The sequence below is a fragment of the Fonsecaea multimorphosa genome, assembly GCF_000836435.1.
Source record: "Fonsecaea multimorphosa CBS 102226 unplaced genomic scaffold supercont1.10, whole genome shotgun sequence".
Classification (NCBI taxonomy): domain Eukaryota; kingdom Fungi; phylum Ascomycota; class Eurotiomycetes; order Chaetothyriales; family Herpotrichiellaceae; genus Fonsecaea; species Fonsecaea multimorphosa.
This window is the reverse complement of record NW_015971644.1, coordinates 629,390-652,127: the sequence shown is the minus strand read 5'-3', so window position 1 is coordinate 652,127 and position 22,738 is coordinate 629,390. Positions and strand designations below refer to the sequence as shown.

Genomic DNA, 22,738 nt, shown 5'->3' with positions numbered 1-22,738 from the left:
CAGGCTCTTGTTGCAGCATATGTAAGCAAAGCACACCGTTTGGGGGCATAATCCGAGGAGCAATGCTCTACGCCTGAACAATGTCCGAGCGAACATGCAAAGCGGCTCCATCTCTCGAGACCATCTGCGGGCAATAATAAGCAATGTACTCGATATGGACCATCGCATCTCGAGAATCAAATGGCGTGCAGGGAGTGTTTGTCAACGGCGAAAAGTGCAAGCTGGGAAATTGGGCACGAGCACAAGGGCAGTCAATCATGCAGTGGTCGCCAGGAGTGGCAGCAGCTTCCATCATTGCTTGGCCCTGCCAAGCCAAAATTTCCGCAGGGCTTCCCCAGATCTAATGCAGCGACCAAACATAATTTAGCAGATCCTGTATCGCAAGACAAAGCTTGGGTTTCTGGGATTGCCGAGCCTAAAGGCAGAATGAGGGAGCACAAAGGCTCCTGATTAAGACTTGTTCAAGTAAACTACGCCGGCCCTCCCTGCAACAACGATGGCGGCCAAACCGCCGAAAGAGTCCCAGAACGCGGGCAATCCTAGCCAGACGTGGGCACATCCCCAGTCCTGCGTGCGTAAAAAATGACTGACGAGTGTCTCATAGACTGTTTCTCAAGAACCTCCCCGAAAAGATCAACAAGAACGAGCTGAAGCGCGCTCTGTACATGCTCTTCTCCACCTATGGCCCCGTCCTTGACATTGTCACGAACCGCATTGGATCGAAAGGACAGAGCATGCGAGGACAGGCCCATATTGTCTTTCGCGACATACAGACGAGCACACAAGCCATGCGAGCTTTGCAGGGGTTTGATTTCTTTGGGAGGGAAATGGTATGAATGCGCCCAAGTGCTGAAGATGAAATTCACCAGTTAAACTCTCGAGACAGGTTATTGTCTACGGCAAAGGCCAATCGCACATAATTTCTAAACTTCGGGGCACCTTTGAACCTCCAGCCGCTACAGCAACCGCTGCTTCTGACGCCACGGCTTTACAGAATTCCATCTTCAATGCCCCACCAACTGGGATTTCCAGCAAGCCCACCGAAACTGGAGTGAAACCAGCTGCAACAACTCCCGACGGTGTCCCTCACGGCACAAAAAGACCAAGAGAAGAGGAAGAGGAGGAGGAAGAAGACAGCGCAGTGGAAATGGAAGAAGACGAGGATGATGCGCCGATGGAAGAGGATGAGGATGACTGAAGCCGGCTTAGAAGGAAAGGCTGGCAAGTCTCGCTCAATCGAACATCGCCAAGCCCTGCAGCCGTCACGGCATTCCAAAGGCTCTCGAAGACCCTCGCCCGAGGGCATTGGAGGCCGGATCAAACATGTGCTTGCAATCCAGGTGATGCCATACCAAGCAGGTACTCATACTGAAGATAGGTGAAAGGTTCGGGGGAGCAAGCTTCCGTCCTAGATGCTCACAAGCTTACTCGGAACGTGCAGGCCCACAGCAGACCCAATCAGCCCCAGCCAAAGTATAAGATATTCCTCCGGAGTGAGAGACTTGGGTTCAAGAGCTGAAAGGGCGTCTTGGGTGTTGCATGGATGTACGAAGAAAGCTGGCCGATCTGAGACCGGATGGTGCTGCAAAAAGAGTCAGTGCCTGAAGGGTATTGTAGCGGTCTTGACCTACCGCCATACTGATACCTCCCATAACGCCAACTTTTTGCAATGAAGCAAGTGACGGTTTCGGCACCAACCATGCATACACTTGCTCCAGAGTCAACGCCTTGTTATCTTGGCCATATCGGCATGCAAACCAAAGAACTGGTACAGAATAGATTGGAGACAAGGTAATGGAGAAGTCAATAATGAGGAACACCGAGCTGTCAATCCTCGGCAAAAACTGCGACATGTTAACAGAAATGGTGGCTATGTTCATGGGTGCCGTGGGGACTCATACGCTGTTGCTGTCGATGCAGTCTTCTATGCCAGTCTCAATCAGCTCATGGTCGTCCGCGCCATTGAAATCACTGGGAGCTTCGATATTGGCATTTTTGCAGATTATTTTCCGTTTCTCTCTGATCAACAGTTCTTCGCCTGTCCATCTTATGCTCAACCAATCCGTATCGCTGATCTTGTCCGAGCTCCTCTGTTCCAGGACGCCGCACGCCTGAGAAAATTCCTGCTCAGTGATGGCCGGGAACGCGCGCACTGGCTCTGTCATCGGTTCAGAAGTGAAGATTGAAGAGTCATGGTTGATTAGGGCCAAATCTTGACAGAGCTTCACGGCTTAGAAAACTCTTTAAGGCCTTTTGAGAGTGAAACTCGAAAGGCGCTACCACAGCCTCAACACTGCAAGGCAGGTTGACGCCAAGCCGGACACATGTGAGTGCGGGGAACCACATGCTTCAGTTCCCCTCTCGATCTTCTGGATACAGAATTTTCGACAGAGCCTCAAGCCCACCAAAACGAACCATATTACTATTGTTACACTACGCCTGTCACATTGGGCAGTGCTCGACATGGCCGGCCACCCTTTGCGTGAGGCACCGCGAGACGTACGCTCCTTCCATTTCACTTGTTTTTGAGCCCTTCCTAGCCCCCAGTTAGGCAATGGGACGGGGGCATTTTCGTCTCTCCTAATCCGCATATTTCCCACTTGTTTGCGCGGGTCGAACTCACTTTTATTCGTCTTGCCCCTTAGCTCTCCGCCATCGCCAAACAAGAAGAATCCCTCATCCTCCCCCACTTCACCGCAGACGACGCCCTCGAGATCGGCCTCTCGATCCGCAACCGTCTCCGGTCCCTCTCCCCCTTGGCGGCTGTGGTCTCCATCTCCCTCGCAAACTCGTCCAACCTCTTGTTCCACGCCGTCTCGCGCCCGGGCATCCAACCGGACAACGACATCTGGGTGTCGCGCAAAAGAAAGACGGTGCTGAGATGGGGAGTGAGTACGTGGTTCATGCACAACAAGTTCAAGGGCGACGAAGAGGCCTTCTCGAAAAAGTACATGCTGGGCGGCGAGGCGGCGGGGACCTATGCGATTCACGGCGGCGGTGTGCCCGTGAGGGTACAGGGTGTGGAGGGCATTGTTGGGGTGGTGGTCGTGAGCGGACTCAAGCAGGATCAGGACCATATGGTTGTTATTGAGGCCTTGGACGAGTTTCTGGACCAGTGTACCAAGGAGGAGGGCCGAGGGGAGGGCAAAGCGCATGAAGGGAGGTAGGGTGTGGACCACCTGCCCAGCGCCATCCTCGCCGGTGGGTTGAAATACCCAGGGTCACAAAAAGGTGAGGTGAGCATTCAGATAATTTCGGATCTCTTGATGGCATAGATACACACACATATACATATCCTAATTACATACCTAGGTAGGGAAGCGATCTTGTGTACCAAGACCCTTGAAACGAGCGCAACCGGATCGAGCCCGAAGTCACATCTCTGCAGCGTTTGTACCACGAGGTACATATCACGGTTGGATGCTTCTTTCTTTCTGCCCTACAACTCATGCTCTGAAGGGTTGCTTGCACCGACGTTCTTTGGGACTCAGGATTGTCCGCTCTACCTCCCCGCCTCTCACACCATTACAACCCTCTTCTGGGGTGAATCATCGAGAGATAAAAGGGGACATCATCAACCGTCTCCACGGGATGGAAAGGCGCTCGGCCTTTTCTGGGCCATGCTACAAGTCTCCCAGGATGCGGTTTGAAGGGATGGATGGTATGTAACGAAGGTGCTCCTGGCGCGTAGTAGATAGGGAAGCCTTGCTTGATGTTATGGATAAGCGTGGAGATCTCGCCAGGTTCCGTGTGAGGATGTGAGGGTTGCAAGTCCTTCAGCCTTACATTTACTGCTGCGGGATCGTAGTTCTCCGTTCGAGGATATCGTTCAGTTCCAACGCCGACTGCAAGCCTGACTTGGAATATCTCTGCCATAGAGTATAGTATTGAAGAGACTACACCACAAGATACATGCCTGGACCAGAGCGCCGCGCGATCGTCCTGGCCTTGATGTTGGGGCAGTCACCTTGCTATGGCTATTCCATCTTTGCAATTCTTCAACCAGTGGGCGACCCTTGGTGATGACCACATATTGTCTCTGGCTAGAGCATATCCTGCTTTTAATTCCCGCGAGCCTTTTTGACGTGCGGAGGGTTTCTTACCGTGTCTGGGCGCACTCTATTCTTGCAACATTCCTAACGGCTTGATTTCTCCCGAAATTTGCCTCCTGTCAAACATCTACACGGGCGGGGTTGGCCCCTCGGTGACCATCGGACTTACCGCTTGTCGTCGGCAGGACGGGGATCGAGTCGGCAGGCATGGCGGGTAGGGCCCCTGAAGGATCGTCAGCAGCACAATGCTGAGGCGCAAAGCCACGTTGATGCCAATGTCTGGTCAATTTCTCTGGAGAGGGAAGAGGCGGCGGGGGAGCGCGCAGTAAAGTCATCCGACACTTTCCTTGCGTAACCATGTCACCACGGATCCCCTGCTGAGACTTTGCCCCCCAACTCAGCCAGTCTGCTCCATCGACATCAATGTTCCTCGAGGTCGCGTTTCTCCAGAAGACATTGTTGAACTCAGGACACTCTCCGAGAGTACGTTTCGGAGAGCGGACTGGAGGGGTTGTTGGCGGCACCTTTGAGCAGACCACCACTGGCCAAGTTTCTGGACACGCCTGTGAAGTTGACGTGGTGCCGTCTACCCGCGACGCGAAGCACTGCGGGAAGCTAAGGTGCTTCGAGGTGTCTTCGTCTGCCTTGAGCAAGCAGGAGAGGCGAGGGGACTGCGGCCGGACAATCATGTTGGATCAGGAAAATTGGACAACCAGCGAAGAGGATGGATACACAGCATTGACGAACTTTGATTCAGACAGATTTTTGATCACATGGCCCGTCGCCCGCCACCCGCCGAGAAAAGTCGAGGGCCAGAGCAGCAGGGTCTTCAATGCCTGAACGAGACATCTCTTGGGCAGACATGCGTGCAGAAGGGTGAGTCACGGCCTGTGCAACAGGTGGATGCGTTTCGGACTCGCATCCCCGAGTAGACCTTCGGGAGATGTTGAGTCGTGTAGGATTGTGAAGGTTGGTAAGCTGATGTTCCAGAAGTACAAGGTCGAGGCCGGCCTCTGCGGGGACATCTATTTACATTTTCCCAGAAACGCGTGCGGTTTGCCAGCTCGGGGATGGATGAGACTCGTATTTGCCAGCTCTTCTGTTTGCACGCGCCGGGGAGCGGGGCTAGAAGGTAGGTTGCGGCATCGCTAAGGACGTCGAGGTGAGAGGGAACCAGGCTAAGGGGGATCTGGTCTGCATGGACTGAACTTTGGGTAACACGGATGCCTTCCGAAATGATGCCCTGGAGGGTCGGGGCGAGGACTTAGGCCAGAGGAGGCAGCAGACTTGAAGACATCAAGCTGATATCTTGCAGCGACGGCAGACTTTCTGACATATTCCCGCCGACTACTGCGCGAACAGCTTCGGGCAGCATCGATCAGACATTAGCCAATGGAAGGAAGCCCGGCGGCTCCGTTGCGAGTGATATATCGCCATTGACCCCTAAGCGAGGCCCATCCTCGGGCAAGAATTGGTGGGATAATGCCAGGATGGTGAGTTGTCGATGCCACGAGAGTTCGCAGATTTCTTTACAACTCGAGACCCTTAGGCTATCCTCGGCAATTGTTTCTGTCCCGCGTAGAATTCTTTGCGGTTACACAGCATCGATGGCGTTGCTGTTCTTTTTTGTTTCATGAAAAGGAGGGACTATGCAAGTGAGTTAGGTAGGCCGCTTCCAAGAAAAATGAATCCCTCGAGAAGGAAGTTCTGGTCGCTCGTCGTAAGCCCACAGGTTTGTGGCAGCTTTGGACAGGACAGACTAGAAAAATGAACAGTTGTGGTTTCATCCTCGCATGGACGGAGGCGAGATAGTGGATGAGCCATCTACGGTATGCAGGCTCCAAAATGCGCTTGGGGGTTTGCCGCTATCAGCCATGCTTTTGTAAGGTCGCGAGAAAGCCGGAAAGAGAGGGACAGAGACGGAGAGAGAAACAAGAGACGAGGTGTTGTGTCACCACCCAGCACCAGGCAGTAACGTAGCCACAGTAGGCAGCTTTGTGGTGGCAAGCCAGGAAATACCGCAGTGTTTGCGTAGACGGCGTGTGTAGGTAGAGTAGGTGGGTAAATCTTTGTCCCAGCATTGTGGATAGATGCACGGATGATGACTTACTAGCAAGTGACGATGCAGGTTGAAAGCAATTTTACAAACAACCTGGAACCTGGGAGCACAGGCATCACCGTGTTTCAGACATGCGGGAAACCCTAAATTACCTGGAAATCAATCTTTCCTTTTCCACCTCTGTTCAACCCCGCAGGTCAGGCAGTCGGTCACTAAACTCACTCACTCTTTCGCTGATTTACGCTATGTGCATGTGGAAGTAGTACCTAGGTACCTAGGTATGTACCTAGAGAGCGGGATACCCCATCGGCATTAGCATTGGCATGATCGAGGGGTAGCCAGAATCTGAAACATTTGGCAGTATCTGGTAGTCGCTACCTCGTACTAGGTACTTGCCTTGAGTTTGTTGATTTCGGCATAGGACTGGCACCCACTGGGGCACCAGGCCTGGATTCCGAGTCCCTTCGAGTCTTCAAGGAACTTCTTTGGCTTTCTCCTGTCGATCATATCGATCGAAGTATTCGCTACAGATCGGCACTGGGTACTTAAAGTGAGATCATCTTACTAGCATTCACGGTGAGGTGACGGTACCTGTGGGTACTTCGCAGAGTCCATTACTCGTACGCTGAGAGTTTCCGCCAACGGGGCGGCCGGAAGTCCACTTCCGGTCTAGAGTCTGATGATTTTCTTGTGTTCAAAGATGCAGGTGGAGAGTTCTACTCGTTACGGTACTGTAGGGTACAATACGAGTACTGTGAGCCTGGAAGCTTGATGGAAACCTTGTGTTTGTGCTGAGTATACACCACGTCGCACAAGTTGCAGTCAGTCGCAATCAGTCGTGCCAAGTTAAATGCAGGGTGAGCAGCCTTCGAGAAATTTCGCAGCTCATTCTTCTGGCACGTCCTCCGGCGGGGCTTGCTATGGCCTTCATCAGGCAAAAGAGATTCAACGCAAACACGAAACGCAAATGTCCAAAATGCAAATACCTAGGTATGCTGTGCTATCATGCAATGCAATGCGCTGCGTGTATGCAAGGATTTTTGGTTGATCAAGAAAAAAGTCCGCAGTATACGGAGTACTGAGTACTGAGTAGGCTGCTTTATGATTCGCTCCATTCGTCATATTACAAGTGAGGTGAGGTTAGCCAAGCGCAGGCAATGAGGGGCTATCTCTCTCTCGTTCTCGCTCTTTAAGTAGTAACTACCTAGGTAATTAACACATGTCAGGGAATCTAGAAGGGTAAGACAAAAAGGGGTGGCAAATAGGTAAGTACAAAGAAGAATGGTGCTTTTGGTGTATGGCCACTCGCGGCAACGCTCCAGCTCTTCCTCTCCCTCTTCCCAAGCCCACTTTCCAACAAAAGGGGCCCAACAGAGAGCGCGCAGACAAATGAGTGGCAGATCGAGATCGAACCACGTCTCAACGTGCGATGCGTCAGCCACTCAGGAGAGCCGTCAGACCACACCTGCAGCGCGCTCGCTCTTTCCCGGGTTGTACAGTAAACAAATAAAAATTGAGGAGTGCGTCAAAGAAAGAGTCGAGAACAAAAGGAGAAACGGAGAAAACAAGACGCGCCATGCACCAAATGCCCATGCATGCATCCACACCCTTTGGCCATGCAACACCAATACCCAGTAGTAGTAGGCACTATCCCTGGCCTTGCCTTTCGCCCTTCGCCCTCGCCCTCGCCCTCACCCTCACAGCGCTTCTAGAGCCTTCGCGATCCGCTCCGGTCCTAGTTCGTGGCCTCCCATCTTGCCCTTGGGATCCGCCTTGGGTCTTCGCCCCACTGGCACCGGCGCATCCCAGCTCCTGCCTCCCTCGGGTGAATCGTCCTCGGATACCTCGCTGGGCGGCGTTGAGCTCTCCGAATCCGTCAAGATCTGGTACTCGGTCACGGTGCTTTCAAAGTCGGGCAGCTCTGCGTCTTTAGCCTCCTGGACCCAGAGCTGCTCGGCTCTTTGGAGCTGGTCGAACCATTCCGCCACGGTCATCTCCTTGCCCCGGCAAGTGAGTAGCAGCTCTCCGTATTGCGACAGCCCGGCTCGGGACGCCTTGTGCTTCCAATCTGGGTGCGCATCCTCGAGGAGGTAGCGCCGTTCGGCAGACAGCGCGTTCATGTAGTTGAAGAATGCAGTTTCGGAATCTGGAACAAACCCCTCCCGTATTAGTTTCAACCCCACTGCTTCGCCTTGATAGATGCCGAGAAAATCGAGTGGTAGAGGAGAGCAAGGGCTTCGTGGTCAGGCAGTAGGGACGGTGAACTTACACGACCCAGGCATGCCTGGCAGAGGGATCAATCGGTCAAAACGCTCCTCCAGAAGATCTTGTAATCGGAGGTACGAGGCGTAGACAATCGAGGTAGATTCTTGAAGAGTCCAGAGAGCGTCTTGGACAGGCTCCGGCAGTTGCATTAGCATCGAGGCTGGCAGTGCCGCGACATGGGAGACATTGCTGGGATCATGGGAATGGGGAGGCGCCAGAAACAGAGCATCAGCAATGGGACTGGACTTCATGGTGATTGTGGGGGGTGCAAGAATGGCTGGGGTAAGGATCCAATGCTGGCAAGGTTGAAGACGTCGAGAGCGAAGAGCTGAAGAGCGAGATGGAGTTGGATGCTGAGGGAACAGCAGCAACTTCTTGGAGGATGCACGTCGGTATATATATGCATCAGCATTCGCAGGACGTTTTGGATGCTGGCGGAGCGAATACTTGAACAGTATAGTCAGATCAGGCCACGAATATTTTTATATGCGCCATGCATCCAGCCCGTATAGAGCCATAACAGCCTGGGTAGTGGTACAGGGGCGGTGGTTGTGATTGGCCCGGAAGGCTGCGTCGCAAAGTGGAAACTCCATATCGTCAGAAAACTCCCCAGAACGCATCCGTAGGTGGTCAGTAGAATCACTTCCAGTAGCTTGCATTGGTTGGAGACAAGGAAACGACTAATATGACGTAGGTCAGTGATACAGCAAGAACAAAGGAATCATGTTTCCTTTCTTTCTGGGAGCCTGACTCTGGCCACAGCGGGTGTTGGAAAGCGCATCAATCACCTCGTGACTTTTCCCTCAGACATCTCCGATCCTGTACGGAGTACGTCGACAGAGTGCCACCACATAATTCCAACCACGCCTGGATAGCTGATCCGCAAGCACCGCGTGGGCCATGGTGAAATCCGTCTGAAGAAAAAGCATAATGTGACGCCAGTTCTATTCAACTTTTCCTGCGAATAACGAAAGGCGCGCTTGAGTGGGGGTGACATGTGTCTCCTCCGCCATGCATACATTCCCACGAAAGCCGCCGAACTCCCAGGGAAAATCTTCGGCGCGATCCTAGAGGCAATACGTCAATGGGGAGACAATGTCGCAACGTGCCAGACATCGATTTCACAATTTACTGAATTCTGCACCACGGATCAGCGATCACACACCAAGGGATTTCACAATAACCAACACATACCGTTGAATGAGGTGCACTCCGGAAGCAGTCTCAACAACGCCACTAAGTTCGCCTGGCTGCAGGGCAAACGCTGCATCTTCAAACTCCTTCTGCATCTGTCCTTTGCCAAAGAAACCCAGGTCGCCACGCTTCCGAGCACTGCTGCAGTCGGACTCGGAGACGGCCAGGTCGCCCAGAGTCTTGTCGCCGGAGCGGATCTGCTCTTCGTAACCTTTCAACATTTGAATCGCCTCCTCCTTCGAGCGGGTGATATTGGTCTCTCTCCAGCTGGAGGGACGCCGACTATCCTTGTGCTTGACCAAGAGATGGGCAGCACGAATCTTGCCTTCACTGGCAGCTCCATCGATGCGGGCGTTCGCAGACGAGCTGTGGTGCTGCGCCATGTAGATCTTGAGCTTATCCGTGTCGGCATTTTCAGGGGGTTCCCATCTTGACTCGTGCGTCTTCTGGTTGAAATAGTAGGGGAGATTCTTTGAGTTGGAGTGGCGGACCTCCCAGTCAGGGGGCAGGCCAGTATCAGTCTCGGTCTATTGTAAAGATTATCAGTAGGTATTCGCATGCGCGGGTGATGAGGTCCAACGGGTGTGCGACTCGCGTACCATGGCTTTCTGAAGCGCTTCCGCTGATGCAGTACTGTTCGTAGGAGGAGGTGTTCCTTGTCGAGGTGTCGATCCGGTAGATGAAAGCACTGGAGGGGAGATGAGTTATTGTTGGGATGCCCCAGTCGGTGTTTGGTGTCTGGTGTTGCTCGCACTGGAGGGCGCGACCAAGGTGGGGCAGTGGATTTGTCGTTCGTCAGCAGGTCAATAATGTCAACGAAGAAATGGGCCCGTGAGGGAGGAGGTGAGGGAGGGTAGCATAGGGCTGGACAGCGGCTAAATGGACAGGAACAGGAGCCTGACTGGCTGGTCTTATGCGGTCTGGACGGTCACAGATTCACTGGTCGAGCGCGAACTGGTAGAAGAGGTCAGACAAGACAGAGTAGGTGGGCAACCCTCAAGGACGTCAGAGGTCACTAGACCAGCAAAGACTGATTCAAGTACCTGATGAGTGAATGTACAAGCAGTCTGCCAGAGAAGAACAAGAGTCACTTGGGAAGGCCGACATCACACAGACTCCTGGTGGGTTTGGTCGATTTGTTTGGGTGGGATGGTGTGACTTGGACTACTAAGGTAACTCTACTCGGTACAAGTACGGAGCACGGTGGACACAGGTTGACAGGGAAATCGCGGGGAGCAACATTTTGTGCACTTGCTTCTCACACTTCTTTGAAAACACAACCTGCACCGCCTCGCCATCTGGACGTGTTGAGTCACCTTGACGCCCGGTCAATACGGTAACATTTAATTTATCCCACTCTTCAGCTTTTCGCCCTTCCTTTTAGGTGCCTCTCTACTGTTCACACAATTATTCAGCAAGAACATCTCCCTTTGGTGCACCCAGGTGTCCTAACATCAGAGTCAACACCCACCGGCGCGCGTTTTATCGCGAGGAATATCACCTTCAGAGCCACGGTCCCATATTGCTCCTTTTCTCCACGAGCCTTCTCAAACCTCGCATGTCCAACATGTCTGCGGCGGCGTCCCCATCTCCAAGCGAGGGCGAGAGCAAGCGTGGCGAGGTCTCTTACAGATTTTGTCAGGAATGGTAAGCCTCCGAACTCTTCTCAGCGCACGTTTTCTGACCTGTCTGTCCCAGCTCGAACCTTCTGTACCCGAAGGAAGACCGTGCAACATCTACTCTCCTCTACATTTGCAAAGCATGCCACGCGACTTCGCAGCACGACTCCGCCTGTACCTATCGACAACAACTCGGCGCCAATGTTCAAGAGACGGCGGGAACAACCGCTGATGTTGCACACGATCCAACGGTGGGTACTGCTTCCTCTGAGCTGCCACCTCTCTGTACCCTTTGTGGGGAGCCGTTGAGATGCAACACATGCGGCGCCATTTAGCAGGAGAAGGCACGGGGAAGTTCAAAAGACTTTGGCATCAGGTCTCTTGAGTTCTCCTCTTCTCTCTGCGTCTAGCTTTTGAGACCTTTGGCTGACGGCTTGCTTTACACTTTGTACAGCTTCCTCGAGCACCCAAGAAATGTCCAAAATGCCGGGAGACGGAAGCCGTCTATTTTCAGTCGCAGCAGCGTGCCGCAGACACGGGAATGGTAAGCACTGTCTCGTGACATTCAGCCTGAGCGCTCTGACTGAGATCTAGAAACTGTACTACGTTTGCACCTCCTGCAATCATGTCTATACTGTCGTTTAAGCAGGGTGTTGGTGGCATGAATTGGTATATCATGGTTATGATACCCACGCATTCGAGGCGTTTATGGGAGGAGACCTGGGACGATTTTACGAGAGCTGGATGGATAGGACGAGCCAAAAAAAGAAGAAAAAGAAAAGAGAGACAAGGCTCCAGATCAGCCAGCACCGCCGCACGCACGCAAACACAACTCAGTACCGAGTGTGTTGGGTCTTAGAATTTTGTTTCCTCCGGCTGTTTGTACAAGAATTTTATCAGACGTGGCGAGGGGTTATCCATCCTTCCACCTTGCCCAAGCATGGAATCACGCTCACCGGTTGAATTAAACATGCATCGGTGCCAATGACAAGATCTTTGACCACTTTTTGTCACGTAGTTCTGCTCCCACTATACTCGACAACCTCGTCCCAATGGGGTCACCGTTCTTGTTGATAAGGACACAGGCGTTGTCGTCGAAACGTATCAGACTTCCATCTTTCCTGCGCTCTTCTTTCCTCGCTCTCACAACCACTGCGTGTCGAATATCACCTCTCCGTACTTTGTTGGCGATACTCAAACTCGATCCGCCGGGAGTCTCGGCGCCGAAGGACTTTTGCTTCTGAACAACGACGATGATCCTATCACCTGAACCCAGACAGAGAAGTCAGCGAGAAGGGGATATAAGTACTGGTTGTGCTTCCATCATACCTATTCTCGCATGCTGTTTCTTCTTCCTCATAACTGCGACGCACTCGACAATTGCAGCTCCGGAGTTGTCGATGCAGTTAAGCATCGTCTAGCATCAATCATCATCATCAGCCTAAGACACGGGCATCGTAGCGAGGTTCAGGGCATATCCACCTTCAGTTGTATCATCGTGGCAGCATCATGCGCGCTATCGTAAAGAGCACGCAGAGTCGAGGGTGTGGGAGCAATTCAAAAGAGAGGATGAATCTAGCTGCAGACAAATATTGAAGTGGATAGCGATTCAATTGGGTGCTCAGGTGGATGCTAGGTAAAGATGCGCATGGGGTGGCCGATGGGCGCATGCTTTTGCTGCCGATCGAAGCGCACGCACGGCCACACCAACCAAACAGAGCGGTCGCTGGGGGTTCGCCTACCTGAATTTCGTTAAGCCCGCTTGGCCCGTCAGTGGCCGTCACCCTCCCTGGTTGTCCAGCCGCCGCCGCCGCCGACGTTTCCCCCTCTCCATAGCCTCGAAAGTCAACCCTTCCGTCGCCCTTCCCTTGACTTCCCTCTTTTACAAAGTGAAGCCAAGCTGAAAGTCTCTCTCTCTCTTTCTCAGCTTCGCAGACAACTCATGCATCATTCAGGTGCCTAATTTACCGGACCATGATGTCGCAACGTGTACACATTCTCTTTACCATCGTTCCGCTCGTTTTCGCCTCACTCAGGCTGGCCTGATTCCAGACCGCGTTCCAGGTGTCCAATTAACGATATTCAGCCCCTTCCACTCCTTCCAAACCGCCCTCAGCTAAATCAAATACATACCGAATCCCAGTGTCATCCGCTTTCAACCTTTCATATCGTCTTATGTTCTTGAAAGATTCCGAGTCTCGGTTGTTGGGTCCTCATTGCACACGCGACCATGGCTCGCGGGAAGGGCGCAGCTGAGCCTGAAAAGACTCAACGGCTTTCCCTTGCTGAGCTGGCCGCTCATGACGACGTGTGCTCAGATGTCATGATAGATAATGTCGGTAACATCGGAATTGATGAGAAGATTCGTCGTGCTGACACGCAACAGGCTTATTACAAGTCCAGAATCCGAAAGAATCGCACCAAGCACTTCCCGATCCGCGGCATCAAGGAAGATGAGGTCCCCCAGATCCTATTACACAAGGTTATTGTGGACAAAGATGTAAAGGCCGCAGAGAAGGCTCTTCTTGCGCTTCCTGGGCTGAAAAGATACAAAAAGAGTTTGCGCAGCAAAAGTGAACAGGAACATTTCTTGAACCACCTGAGAAAATACATAGATATGTACCAGACCGATTGCGCCTGGGAAGTGTCTACCACTAATCGCTACACCATCACCACCTATGAGGCAGCCGTCACAGCCAGGAGGCGCATCAGACAGGGAGACACCATCAAATATCTCACCGGCACACTAGTCCCTCTGACCACCGAAGAGTCGGCCGACTTAGATTTGACGAATCGAAATTTCAGCATCGTCGTTTCTAGTCGCAAGAAAAATTCGTCCATCTTTTTGGGTCCAGCTCGCTTCGCCAACCATGATTGCGACGCGAATGGACGTCTTGTGACGCGTGGAGAAAATGGCATGGAAGTCGTTGCTATGAAGAACATTGAGGTCGGCGACGAGATCACTGTCTCATATGGCGATGACTACTTCGGGCCTGGCAATATCGATTGCTTATGCCACACGTGTGAACAACTCGAGCGGAACGGCTGGACATCCAAGGCTGGCATCCTTGACACTCCTAGTCGCGCCTCCACTCCGCTTCATGAACCACAAACAGCAGTCCAAACAGCAGTCCAACCACGCGGCCTAAAACGGAAAAGAGATTCGAACCATTCATACTCTTCCGCACCTCCTTCCTCGAAGCATGCTAAGCTCGTGCAGTCCCCTTCCAAGTTGCAACACTCTTGGACGCCGTCGGACAGTTCAGATGCGGAAACGCCACTACCCCCTGTTGAGCGAAAGTCCGAACCGGTTGAGAATTCACTGGCTGTGGCTTCAGCAACAACACTCTCGTCACCTCGTAGTCCTCCCGAATCAGAAAAGCACAAGTCCAGACAGTCGCCAGTCGAAATGGAACCAGAGTTTTCGGCTCCTGCAACTGGTACGGATCATGATCATGAGCCACGGAAGAAGTCGCCCGGTTCGTCCAAGGGACAAGCGGATCAGAGTGAAAGCAATAAAGCAGCCAAACTTCTAGGCAGAATATCCTCGCGTGCTCCATTATCCCCGCCTCCGACATCTCCTTCTAGTCATGGCTCTTCTACCGAGGCGGGCCCATTGAGCGGCCCAAGCTCCCGGGCTCCTCACCCCGATACAGCCGTCACGATCAAGGTCGAGTCTGTCGAGATCACAAAGATGGAGGAAGATGAGGATACAATCATCATCTACCCGTCGAGGCGGAATTCTGCCCAAACCAGTGAACGTGTTCGCCAACCGCAAGAACAGCATGGACAGATTCCACCGATCGCCATGAGCACTACATTGGCAGTTCCTCACGCTACTCCTAGTGAAAGTACTCGCCAATCACAAGAACAGCATGAACAGATTCGCCCGATCACCGAGAGCACTACATTGGCTGTTCCTCACGCTGTTTCCACTCTGTCCACCACAACCGTCAGTAAGGAGGTCCAAGTGATTCAGTCCTCCAGCGCTACAGTCGAGGAAAACAGTGTGCTACCATCCATAGAACCGATGAATGCCTCAACAACAGTGGCCAAATTGACGGTCCACCCAGTGACCGGCACCATCCGCATTGCCGGCGACTACATTCTCACCAGAAAACTACTCGCACAACCACACGATCGGTGGGTACAGTGCCACAACGACAAGTGTCTTGGGTTCTTCATCCAGCCCAACGGATACCAGACGAGGCGCGAGTGCCCACGATGTGAGCGTCACAGTATGCTCTATGGATTTCCCTGGCCAAAAACAGACCCAGATCCTCGCAAATTGCTTGAACGCAAGTCTCAGGGCAATGGCCGGGGTAAAAAGAACAGTGCTCAGGCAACCGAGTACAGTGCATACAGGCGAAAAGGGAGATGTGGAAAGGGGACTTGGGTGGAAGGTGGAGGAGACCCAGAAGAACGCGTCTTGGATCATCGCACGATCCACCGCTTCGTGTTGCCCGAAGAAGAGAGAGAGTTAACTCGCAAGGGTCTCCTGAAAGAAGCTGAAGTTGCTCGAGCGGCGGGGGATCATGCTTTGGCAATTCTGGAGGCGAGGATGCGCGCCGGTTCCAGCTCGCGGGGCCTCAACCATGGAATGGGAACCGAAAGTGCTACGAGAGACGTGAGCGAGAGTGGGAGTGGCACTCCTGATGAGTTGAGGAGGAGGAGCAATCGGTTTGTCACGAGGCCTGTAGGCATCTACACAGACAAATTCTAGGGGAAGATGTGGGGACAAATGCCCGGGTACCGTGACAGCAAGAGGTAATTTCTGTGTCGTCAATGGCGTTGGTTGACCCGCAGAAAGACGGGAGAATGCAAAGGATCCGGAAAGTCGAGACACGGTGGAGAGCTGGGGGTTTGCTTCTCTGTCGAGAGCAGGGAGGGCAGCCCTGTACCTGAAAGCAGAGAGGAGATTTAGTACATAATGCTATGCCAGAGTTTTTACGAGTCTTCGGCTTTTCATCTCTTGCGAAGTGTTACGGGCGATTCAGATGCTATAGAATCAGTGAAGGAGTTGAGCGGACGATGGCACACAGTGCTTCAAGTGATGTACCCGTTCGTAGAGCGGCAACACCCCTGCCCCCATAAGAAAAGTCCCGACGTCGACAAAGAGCCAATAGTTAGGGGCTGATAACAAAGCCTTATCAAACGCGCCAAACGATTTGTTCCTCCCAACTTGAATCTTGCATTTGCGCGGAGAAGCTGATTGACATCACTCGAAAATTGATTGTGGGTGCAGTGATTGTAGACCTGCAAACCAAATCACTGCTGTCATCATTGGGCTGATAATGAAACGAAAATGGACCACGACTCCAAACTTGCATCGTGCATGCTGGTCGTCACAAGCTGCCTTGATGAATTTCAAGCTTCAGACTAGGGCTGCTCGCTTCCCCCCTTCTCTCTGGTCAGGCTCAACAAAGCACATTATCCAGGGAGCCTTGAGTCTGTGCTTTGCTAATCGAAGATTTTGATATTTCCCTTACTCTTGACTTGCTCGAGCCACAACTCTTACAAACATGCCTAGTTCAATGACTCTGCAGGAAGAATCAGATCATTTCTCACCATACCGAACAGATGGAAAGCTATATGGTTTCGTCTGCGTGGTCACGGGCGCAAACATGCCAGTTGGAGCTGCCATCGTGACAGAACTGGCCGGTATGCAATCCTTTCAAACCAAAATCAGCTCCCTCCAAGGCTAACCCATCGGCAAACACTAGCACACGGAGCAGCCTGTATATATGCATGCGCCGCAGACGACCAGCCTTCTAGTCTTCAATCGGACCTGTCTAAACGCTATCCAAACACTAAGGTCATTCCCTACCCGTACGACATCTCCTCTGAACAAGACACGCTCGTCCTCATTGACGAAGCCCTCAACGCCTGGGGTCGCCTCGACGCGTGGGTCTGTTCCTCTGGCCTGTTGGGCCCGCCTTCAATAGACCAGACAACACCGCAAGATTTGCAGAAATGCTTCGAGGCCAACAGTCTCGCACCGTTCTTCGCCTTGAAATATGCGCCCCACGCGATGCAGAAGACCGCGTCAAAGGGGAACTATCCCAACGCGGCGCCGAAAGATCAGCGGTATGGAAGTATCATTGTTGTGACATCCACAGCGAGCACGTATGGAGGATGTTGGGGACCGTGCTTTACAATGAGTTGCCACGCTGCCCTAGGCGTCGTCCGCTCGGGTGTCGCGGTCCTGAAGGGCACGGGCGTGCGCATCAACGCCATCTCCCCCGGGCAGATTGATGTCGGGGTCAGCCTCAATGGTTTCGACGCAAAATCTACTCTGATGGGATACAACACTCAATTACCTCCTGCAGCTCTCCAAAGCCCGACCGCACAGAAGAACAACATTGGACTCGAAAGGGCGGGGACACCGGCAGAGGTTGGAAGGGTTGCTGGCTTTTTGGCCTCGGGTTTTAGCAGCTACATCACAGGGGCGAATATGGTCGTGGATGGAGGAGCCAGTGTCATGTGTCCGTTGATGGTGCCCATATAGCGAATGCCATATTAACGCAAAATGATTGGCGGACAATGTGTGGAAAAATTAAAGATCGGACCAGATCTTTGGTTGTGGGTAGTGCTCGAAAAATCCAAGCAGCTCGCATTCATAAACAAGCCATTCTCTCCAGAATCATGGATGAACCCCACAATGTTGGGATACTTCGTTGTAGGGAGTGACTATCTAACAGTACCTGCACGACGAAAATAGATCGGTCCTGCTAGCGAAAAAAGACTCCCCTCGGGAATGATTCATTCTGGGCACCGTATGATGATGAAGAAGCCATAGAGACAAAGCAGTTCATGATAGGGATTGGCGCCGTCTGGTTGCGTTCGACTCCAGCTAAAGAGTGACTGGAATCCTGGATAATTTGGTTTGAATGAAGACGCAATCTTCCATCCAGGCAGGCTGAGGTGAAAGGAAGAGCGAGCAAACCCTGTCCGCTTTCATACTCAATCAAAATACATAATGTCGGCCTACATCAAAGGTCATACAAGGTAGGGACGAAGGAAGCAAGCTTCATTGGAGTGGTGGGAGGAAAATTATATTGCTGTCCGGAAAACTTGCCCTTCCTGGTTTCAGTCTGTTTCTCGATCCTCATTTGGTTTCCCGAACTTTTTCTAGGCCTGGAGGAATTGGACAATTGAGCTTCCCGCAACCAGCACCTGCGGTAAGTGGGAGAGACCTGGGAAATGGCTCCTCGATCAAGAGGTGCAAAGCGCATCGCGGATGCCTTTGGTATGTTCTTCACATTCGGGCATCGACTCATGGCAAAGCTGACACCTCGCTGTAGCGTCTCCTTCAGTCCACCACGTCTGTTCTTCTTGTCTCCAGACCCTGTCCAAACGGAGCTACGCCTCTGCAGCAACAGCCAAAGCAAATCTTGACTCCCAATTACCTCCGCCTATCACTCAACTGTCCCCGTCAGGACCTGAGGCGTCCCTGTCACCACAGCCACTCTATACAATAAAAGCTGGGATTGTCCTTTCCCGCCCGCCCCTGATCACGCCAGACCCTCATCCCTTCGAAACAGCTTTCCATCTCTATCAGCGCCGTCTCAACGAGCGCCTTGTCTTGCCTTTCACGCAGTACTTCTACTACCGCCGCAACACACCTGCATTTGAACAATGGCGCAAACACCGCCGCGAGCGAGGTGGCGCCGCAACACGCGACATCGGAAAGTACAACGCGTACAGTCCCGAGGCATGGAACGATGAAGTACTCGTGGGCGATGAGACGGGGAAACCGGAGAAAATACTAGAGCAACTTGTCTCCGAGGAGGGCAGAGCTGACGAATTTACTGGGCAAGGGAATCCGAGGTTTGCGGGGCTGAGGAGGCTCACGGAGGCGGACGAGAAGAATGATCAGAGGAGTCTAGAGAGGAGGCTACAGAGGACCTTGTATCTCTTAGTAAAGCTAAAGAACAAGGGCGGACAAGCAAAAGAGAAGGACGTGGGCGGCGACAGTGAGAAATGGCTGTGGAGGTTCCCCTCTGGGCCGGTTGTTGGGTTTGAAGGGTTAAAAGAGGTAAGCGAGCACGAATTTTCCCATTGCTTGGAGCTGTACTCGAATATCCTTCAGCTCTTCGCATGCACGGTTAAGGGTACAGAGCTAACCGAAAACCTCTGAAAACTGCAGGCGGCGCAACGCATCCTATTCAGCTCACTAGGCCCTAACATGAACACCTTTTTCGTCGGCAACCACCCTGTTGGCCACTACGTGGCGCGCTTCTCCTCACCACGGCCTCGTCCATCTTCGGCCCCTCTGTTTATCGCTGGATCAACTTCCTCAGCAAATTCCCAATCAATGGAACATCCTTCCTCGTTAGCAACGACTCAGGTTGAGAAGGCTAGCGAGTCAACACCCTTGAAACAAGACCTTGCCGCAACAAAGGCCCTGGTGGACGGTGAAAAGACGTTCTTCATGAAGGCACGGATAATGGCGGGACAAGCCGACGTCTCATACTCTACTACCCACGCGGATGCAAATGGAAAAGAGGCAAAATCTTCGACGGATACTCCAGCTCCAGGCACCAGCAAGGGTGAGGCTAGGGATAAAAAAGGTGTCGTCGTAGATATGGGATTGGATGAAATCGAAGACTTCAAATGGTTGAGTAAAGACGAGGTGGAGGAGCATGTGCATCCGGATTATTGGATCAGGGTGAAGAACATGCTTGTGGCGTAGTGAGGTACAGCAGACCTTCTCAATATCTGGGAGCTGGAGGCAGAAACAACGCTGCCAGGTTTCGAACATCTACTCTATTCAGAGCCGCGGTGGAATAAACTGGGCCAGACCACCTTTGCCGTTTTGCGAGGGAATTCCCTTTGCGCGCACAGAAAGGAGAAGGAAAGAAAACGGTGTGCGTGAAAGATGAATTTATTTCCTCACCTTCAGATCCATGAGCCTGTGGCTACAAAAGGGCGAGCGGGAATGGAGCAAGGCGTCCGACAGTCTCCGTGTAGTATCTACTAGCTGTAAATCGAGAAGGGAGATATTCTGTACAGTATAGACAGGGCCCAAAAGGAGCAGACAAGGCCAGCATGATACCATCTCTTCATTCTTGTTGATTCATGCATTTTTAGGCCAAAGTAACTAGAAAAGAAGAGGAAGAGAGGAGATGGGAGGAGAGGAAACGGGATGGGATGATCTGTATCTCACCGTCTTAATATCCGTCTCTTCAATCTGTCCTCACTTAGGCCATAAATGCAGTGTGTTCAGAATGTAGTTTCGGTCTAATTATTCAACTCTCAAACTCTCCAAAAGCACGTACGTACTCGAGAGGTGTATGTCCAACTTTGTCCCATGCCAATAGAACCAAGTCCTCACGATATCTACTCTGCGTAGATTGCCATAATAACTTTTTTCCCCTCCCCTTTGCCAATGATATGCTAGGCGCCTGTAGTCTCCAGTGGCGGTCCAGCTCTCTATCCTGTTCGCTGTCTAAATTGCGACTTGTTCAACCATTTCAAAATCTCACCAGCAAATCCACGACCACGGCTCGGTGGTCGCTCATCCACACCTTGTCGTCGAATCGATTCGGTAGGACGCCGTACCCTTGCACCATCTCCTTGACTTGGTCGTACGGCTCTTCTTCCCCTTGACTACTTGCCTCGGCCTCGGACGGCGGCAGCGGAATGCCCAAATGCACAAAGTCGATGCGTTCCCTGCCCTCGGCGGCGGGGTCGGGTGGAAAGCCCGTGAATGTGAGTTCGTTGCCGTACGCGTAGATTTTGCCGTCGTGGTTGCTTTGCGAAACGAGGCGGCGGGTGTCGACGAAGCCGGACCCGGCCGCGTTGAGGATCTGGTACGCGTCTCCGTCCGGGTGGCTGTTCAGGTCGCCCGTCAGGAAGGTGAAGGTTGGGTTGTACCTTGATCGCAAGCGAGAAGCGACCCGGAGGATGAGTTTGGCGGATTCTCGCCGCGAGATTTTGCCTTCGTTGTCGAGGTGCGTGTTCATGGCTAGCATGAGCTGGTTTCTTTGTCCATCCGAGGCAGTGTTGTTGTCGACAAGGACCGATTCCAGCACGGCGCACGTCAGGATGCGGATGCTGTCCGCGTCCCAGCCCTTCTTGCCCACTTCGCCCGTCTCGTTCAACCACACTGTTTCCCAGTGGATGCATTTCCAGGCGGACTTGCGGAAGAAGATGGGACTGTACTCTCCCTTGGTTTTGCCGTCGTTGCGCCCGACCCCGACGTACGTCCAGTCATTGTCGTCGTCCCCGGAGGCTTGCAGCGACGACGTCGTCGAAGTATTGAACGTCTGGGTGTGCAAATCCAGAAGCTGTCCGTGGAGGACCTCTTGCATGCAAACCAGCGTCGACTGGGGAGCGAAATGTGGACGCGTGTGGTACTTGAAGTGGCTCGAGAGGTAAGCGAAGCGGTCGGGCCACAGCTTCTCGCTTTCGTCGGGTGTGTCGGTCGCAAAGCGTATGTTGTGAGTCAAGATCCTGATCGGCAGCAGGGCCGACGACGACTCTTCCGGCAGCTCTGGTGGGCAAGAGGCATCACCCATGTTGAAGGACGTATATTTATGCAAATTCGTTGCGCAATACCAAGCAAATGCAGATGGCCAGGAGACAAAGGGATGCTTGAGGATGTAAATTTAGGAAAAGACGTTCCTGCTGCAAATGCAGTCTTCTTTCACAAGCCCTAGGACTATTCGTTTCTGAGGGATCTATTACGAATGGGTTATTGAGTTATTCGGAACGGGGTAGATATACTAGGGTTCTTTGCGGAACAAATACGCTACCAAGTGACAGGTCCTCCGACCGGTTGTGTTGAGATGTCGCGCGTATCACAACATGAAAGGGAATTAGCTTTCTTCTGACACGCCTCGCCTGTGAGAACGTGACAGGATGGGCCAGGGCGAGATAGACGATCGTCAGTAACAAACGAAGCTGACTGAACCGTTGGGAAACACAGACATGCCAGCGAACAAAGCATTAACAACCAAACAGCGAGCCGCACACGCCGCGCTAATCCGAACATTTCAAATGACATCATTTTGGAGGAATTAAATGGTCGTCCATGAAATCCGTGGTCAGCGAGTGCAGCCACATGGAGAACCTCGAGCGAAGTAATTGGCCGGTGGGAAGGGCAGAGGCACTGCATGGTAATGGGTGAGATTCTCAGATGGACCACCGAGCACCCCTTATGCATGTTTGATATGCGCCACATGGCGCCGAGTATCCCTCTAACAGAGTGCCACCCTCATCACCCATAGCCTACCTACCTAGGTAGGTATCATGGCAACAGGCCGCTCAGGTGGCAAGATGCTCTCGCTTCCCTCCACATGTATGGCTGTGGATGCCATGGTAGGGAAAAAGATGTAGAACGGGGTTCTGCAGTTCTTCATTTGGTGAGCCATGCAGGAGTCTTCACGGCAGAGCAACTATGTTGGTGTTCTGTGCCTTGTCCAAGTGATTTTGGGTGACACTGCGCGTATACCTCGATTCCTCATTCTTCTATCACAGAGAAGGTTGTTGACAGCATGAGTGCATGTCTTAACATGGTTGACCCGCCGCCTTTTTGGAAGACC

The 22,738-nt window shown here is 52.6% G+C and overlaps 11 protein-coding genes across 11 annotated transcripts; 6 read left to right on the top strand and 5 right to left on the bottom strand.

The window, feature by feature from the left end:
* Positions 1 to 496: 496 nt before the first annotated feature.
* Z520_05813 (uncharacterized protein) lies at positions 497 to 1,198 on the top strand (the record flags this gene model as incomplete). Its single annotated transcript, XM_016776316.1, has 3 exons — positions 497 to 549; positions 605 to 830; positions 887 to 1,198. 3 exons carry the CDS (start codon positions 497 to 499, stop codon positions 1,196 to 1,198), a joined length of 591 nt encoding a protein of 196 aa, XP_016632635.1.
* A 210-nt stretch (positions 1,199 to 1,408) lies between these two features.
* Positions 1,409 to 2,165, bottom strand: Z520_05812 (uncharacterized protein; the record flags this gene model as incomplete). The annotated part of the gene is made up of 3 exons (XM_016776315.1): positions 1,409 to 1,582; positions 1,632 to 1,844; positions 1,902 to 2,165. The coding sequence occupies 3 exons, from the start codon at positions 2,163 to 2,165 to the stop codon at positions 1,409 to 1,411; spliced, it is 651 nt and encodes a 216-aa protein (XP_016632634.1).
* A 298-nt stretch (positions 2,166 to 2,463) lies between these two features.
* Z520_05811 (uncharacterized protein) lies at positions 2,464 to 3,167 on the top strand (the record flags this gene model as incomplete). Its single annotated transcript, XM_016776314.1, has 2 exons — positions 2,464 to 2,499; positions 2,646 to 3,167. 2 exons carry the CDS (start codon positions 2,464 to 2,466, stop codon positions 3,165 to 3,167), a joined length of 558 nt encoding a protein of 185 aa, XP_016632633.1.
* Positions 3,168 to 7,808: 4,641 nt separating this feature from the next.
* Z520_05810 (uncharacterized protein) lies at positions 7,809 to 8,627 on the bottom strand (the record flags this gene model as incomplete). The annotated part of the gene is made up of 2 exons (XM_016776313.1): positions 7,809 to 8,257; positions 8,381 to 8,627. The coding sequence occupies 2 exons, from the start codon at positions 8,625 to 8,627 to the stop codon at positions 7,809 to 7,811; spliced, it is 696 nt and encodes a 231-aa protein (XP_016632632.1).
* Positions 8,628 to 9,504: 877 nt separating this feature from the next.
* Positions 9,505 to 10,172, bottom strand: Z520_05809 (uncharacterized protein; the record flags this gene model as incomplete). Its single annotated transcript, XM_016776312.1, has 3 exons — positions 9,505 to 9,514; positions 9,571 to 10,097; positions 10,170 to 10,172. The coding sequence occupies 3 exons, from the start codon at positions 10,170 to 10,172 to the stop codon at positions 9,505 to 9,507; spliced, it is 540 nt and encodes a 179-aa protein (XP_016632631.1).
* A 965-nt stretch (positions 10,173 to 11,137) lies between these two features.
* On the top strand, positions 11,138 to 11,524 carry Z520_05808 (uncharacterized protein; the record flags this gene model as incomplete). The annotated part of the gene is made up of 2 exons (XM_016776311.1): positions 11,138 to 11,217; positions 11,269 to 11,524. 2 exons carry the CDS (start codon positions 11,138 to 11,140, stop codon positions 11,522 to 11,524), a joined length of 336 nt encoding a protein of 111 aa, XP_016632630.1.
* A 629-nt stretch (positions 11,525 to 12,153) lies between these two features.
* Positions 12,154 to 12,603, bottom strand: Z520_05807 (uncharacterized protein; the record flags this gene model as incomplete). Its single annotated transcript, XM_016776310.1, has 2 exons — positions 12,154 to 12,455; positions 12,519 to 12,603. The coding sequence occupies 2 exons, from the start codon at positions 12,601 to 12,603 to the stop codon at positions 12,154 to 12,156; spliced, it is 387 nt and encodes a 128-aa protein (XP_016632629.1).
* Positions 12,604 to 13,419: 816 nt separating this feature from the next.
* Z520_05806 (uncharacterized protein) lies at positions 13,420 to 15,912 on the top strand (the record flags this gene model as incomplete). The annotated part of the gene is made up of 1 exon (XM_016776309.1): positions 13,420 to 15,912. The coding sequence occupies one exon, from the start codon at positions 13,420 to 13,422 to the stop codon at positions 15,910 to 15,912; it is 2,493 nt and encodes an 830-aa protein (XP_016632628.1).
* A 799-nt stretch (positions 15,913 to 16,711) lies between these two features.
* On the top strand, positions 16,712 to 17,697 carry Z520_05805 (uncharacterized protein; the record flags this gene model as incomplete). The annotated part of the gene is made up of 2 exons (XM_016776308.1): positions 16,712 to 16,850; positions 16,913 to 17,697. 2 exons carry the CDS (start codon positions 16,712 to 16,714, stop codon positions 17,695 to 17,697), a joined length of 924 nt encoding a protein of 307 aa, XP_016632627.1.
* A 695-nt stretch (positions 17,698 to 18,392) lies between these two features.
* On the top strand, positions 18,393 to 19,884 carry Z520_05804 (uncharacterized protein; the record flags this gene model as incomplete). Its single annotated transcript, XM_016776307.1, has 3 exons — positions 18,393 to 18,438; positions 18,494 to 19,227; positions 19,339 to 19,884. 3 exons carry the CDS (start codon positions 18,393 to 18,395, stop codon positions 19,882 to 19,884), a joined length of 1,326 nt encoding a protein of 441 aa, XP_016632626.1.
* A 781-nt stretch (positions 19,885 to 20,665) lies between these two features.
* Z520_05803 (uncharacterized protein) lies at positions 20,666 to 21,712 on the bottom strand (the record flags this gene model as incomplete). The annotated part of the gene is made up of 1 exon (XM_016776306.1): positions 20,666 to 21,712. One exon carries the CDS (start codon positions 21,710 to 21,712, stop codon positions 20,666 to 20,668), a length of 1,047 nt encoding a protein of 348 aa, XP_016632625.1.
* Between the last annotated feature and the right edge of the window lie 1,026 nt (positions 21,713 to 22,738).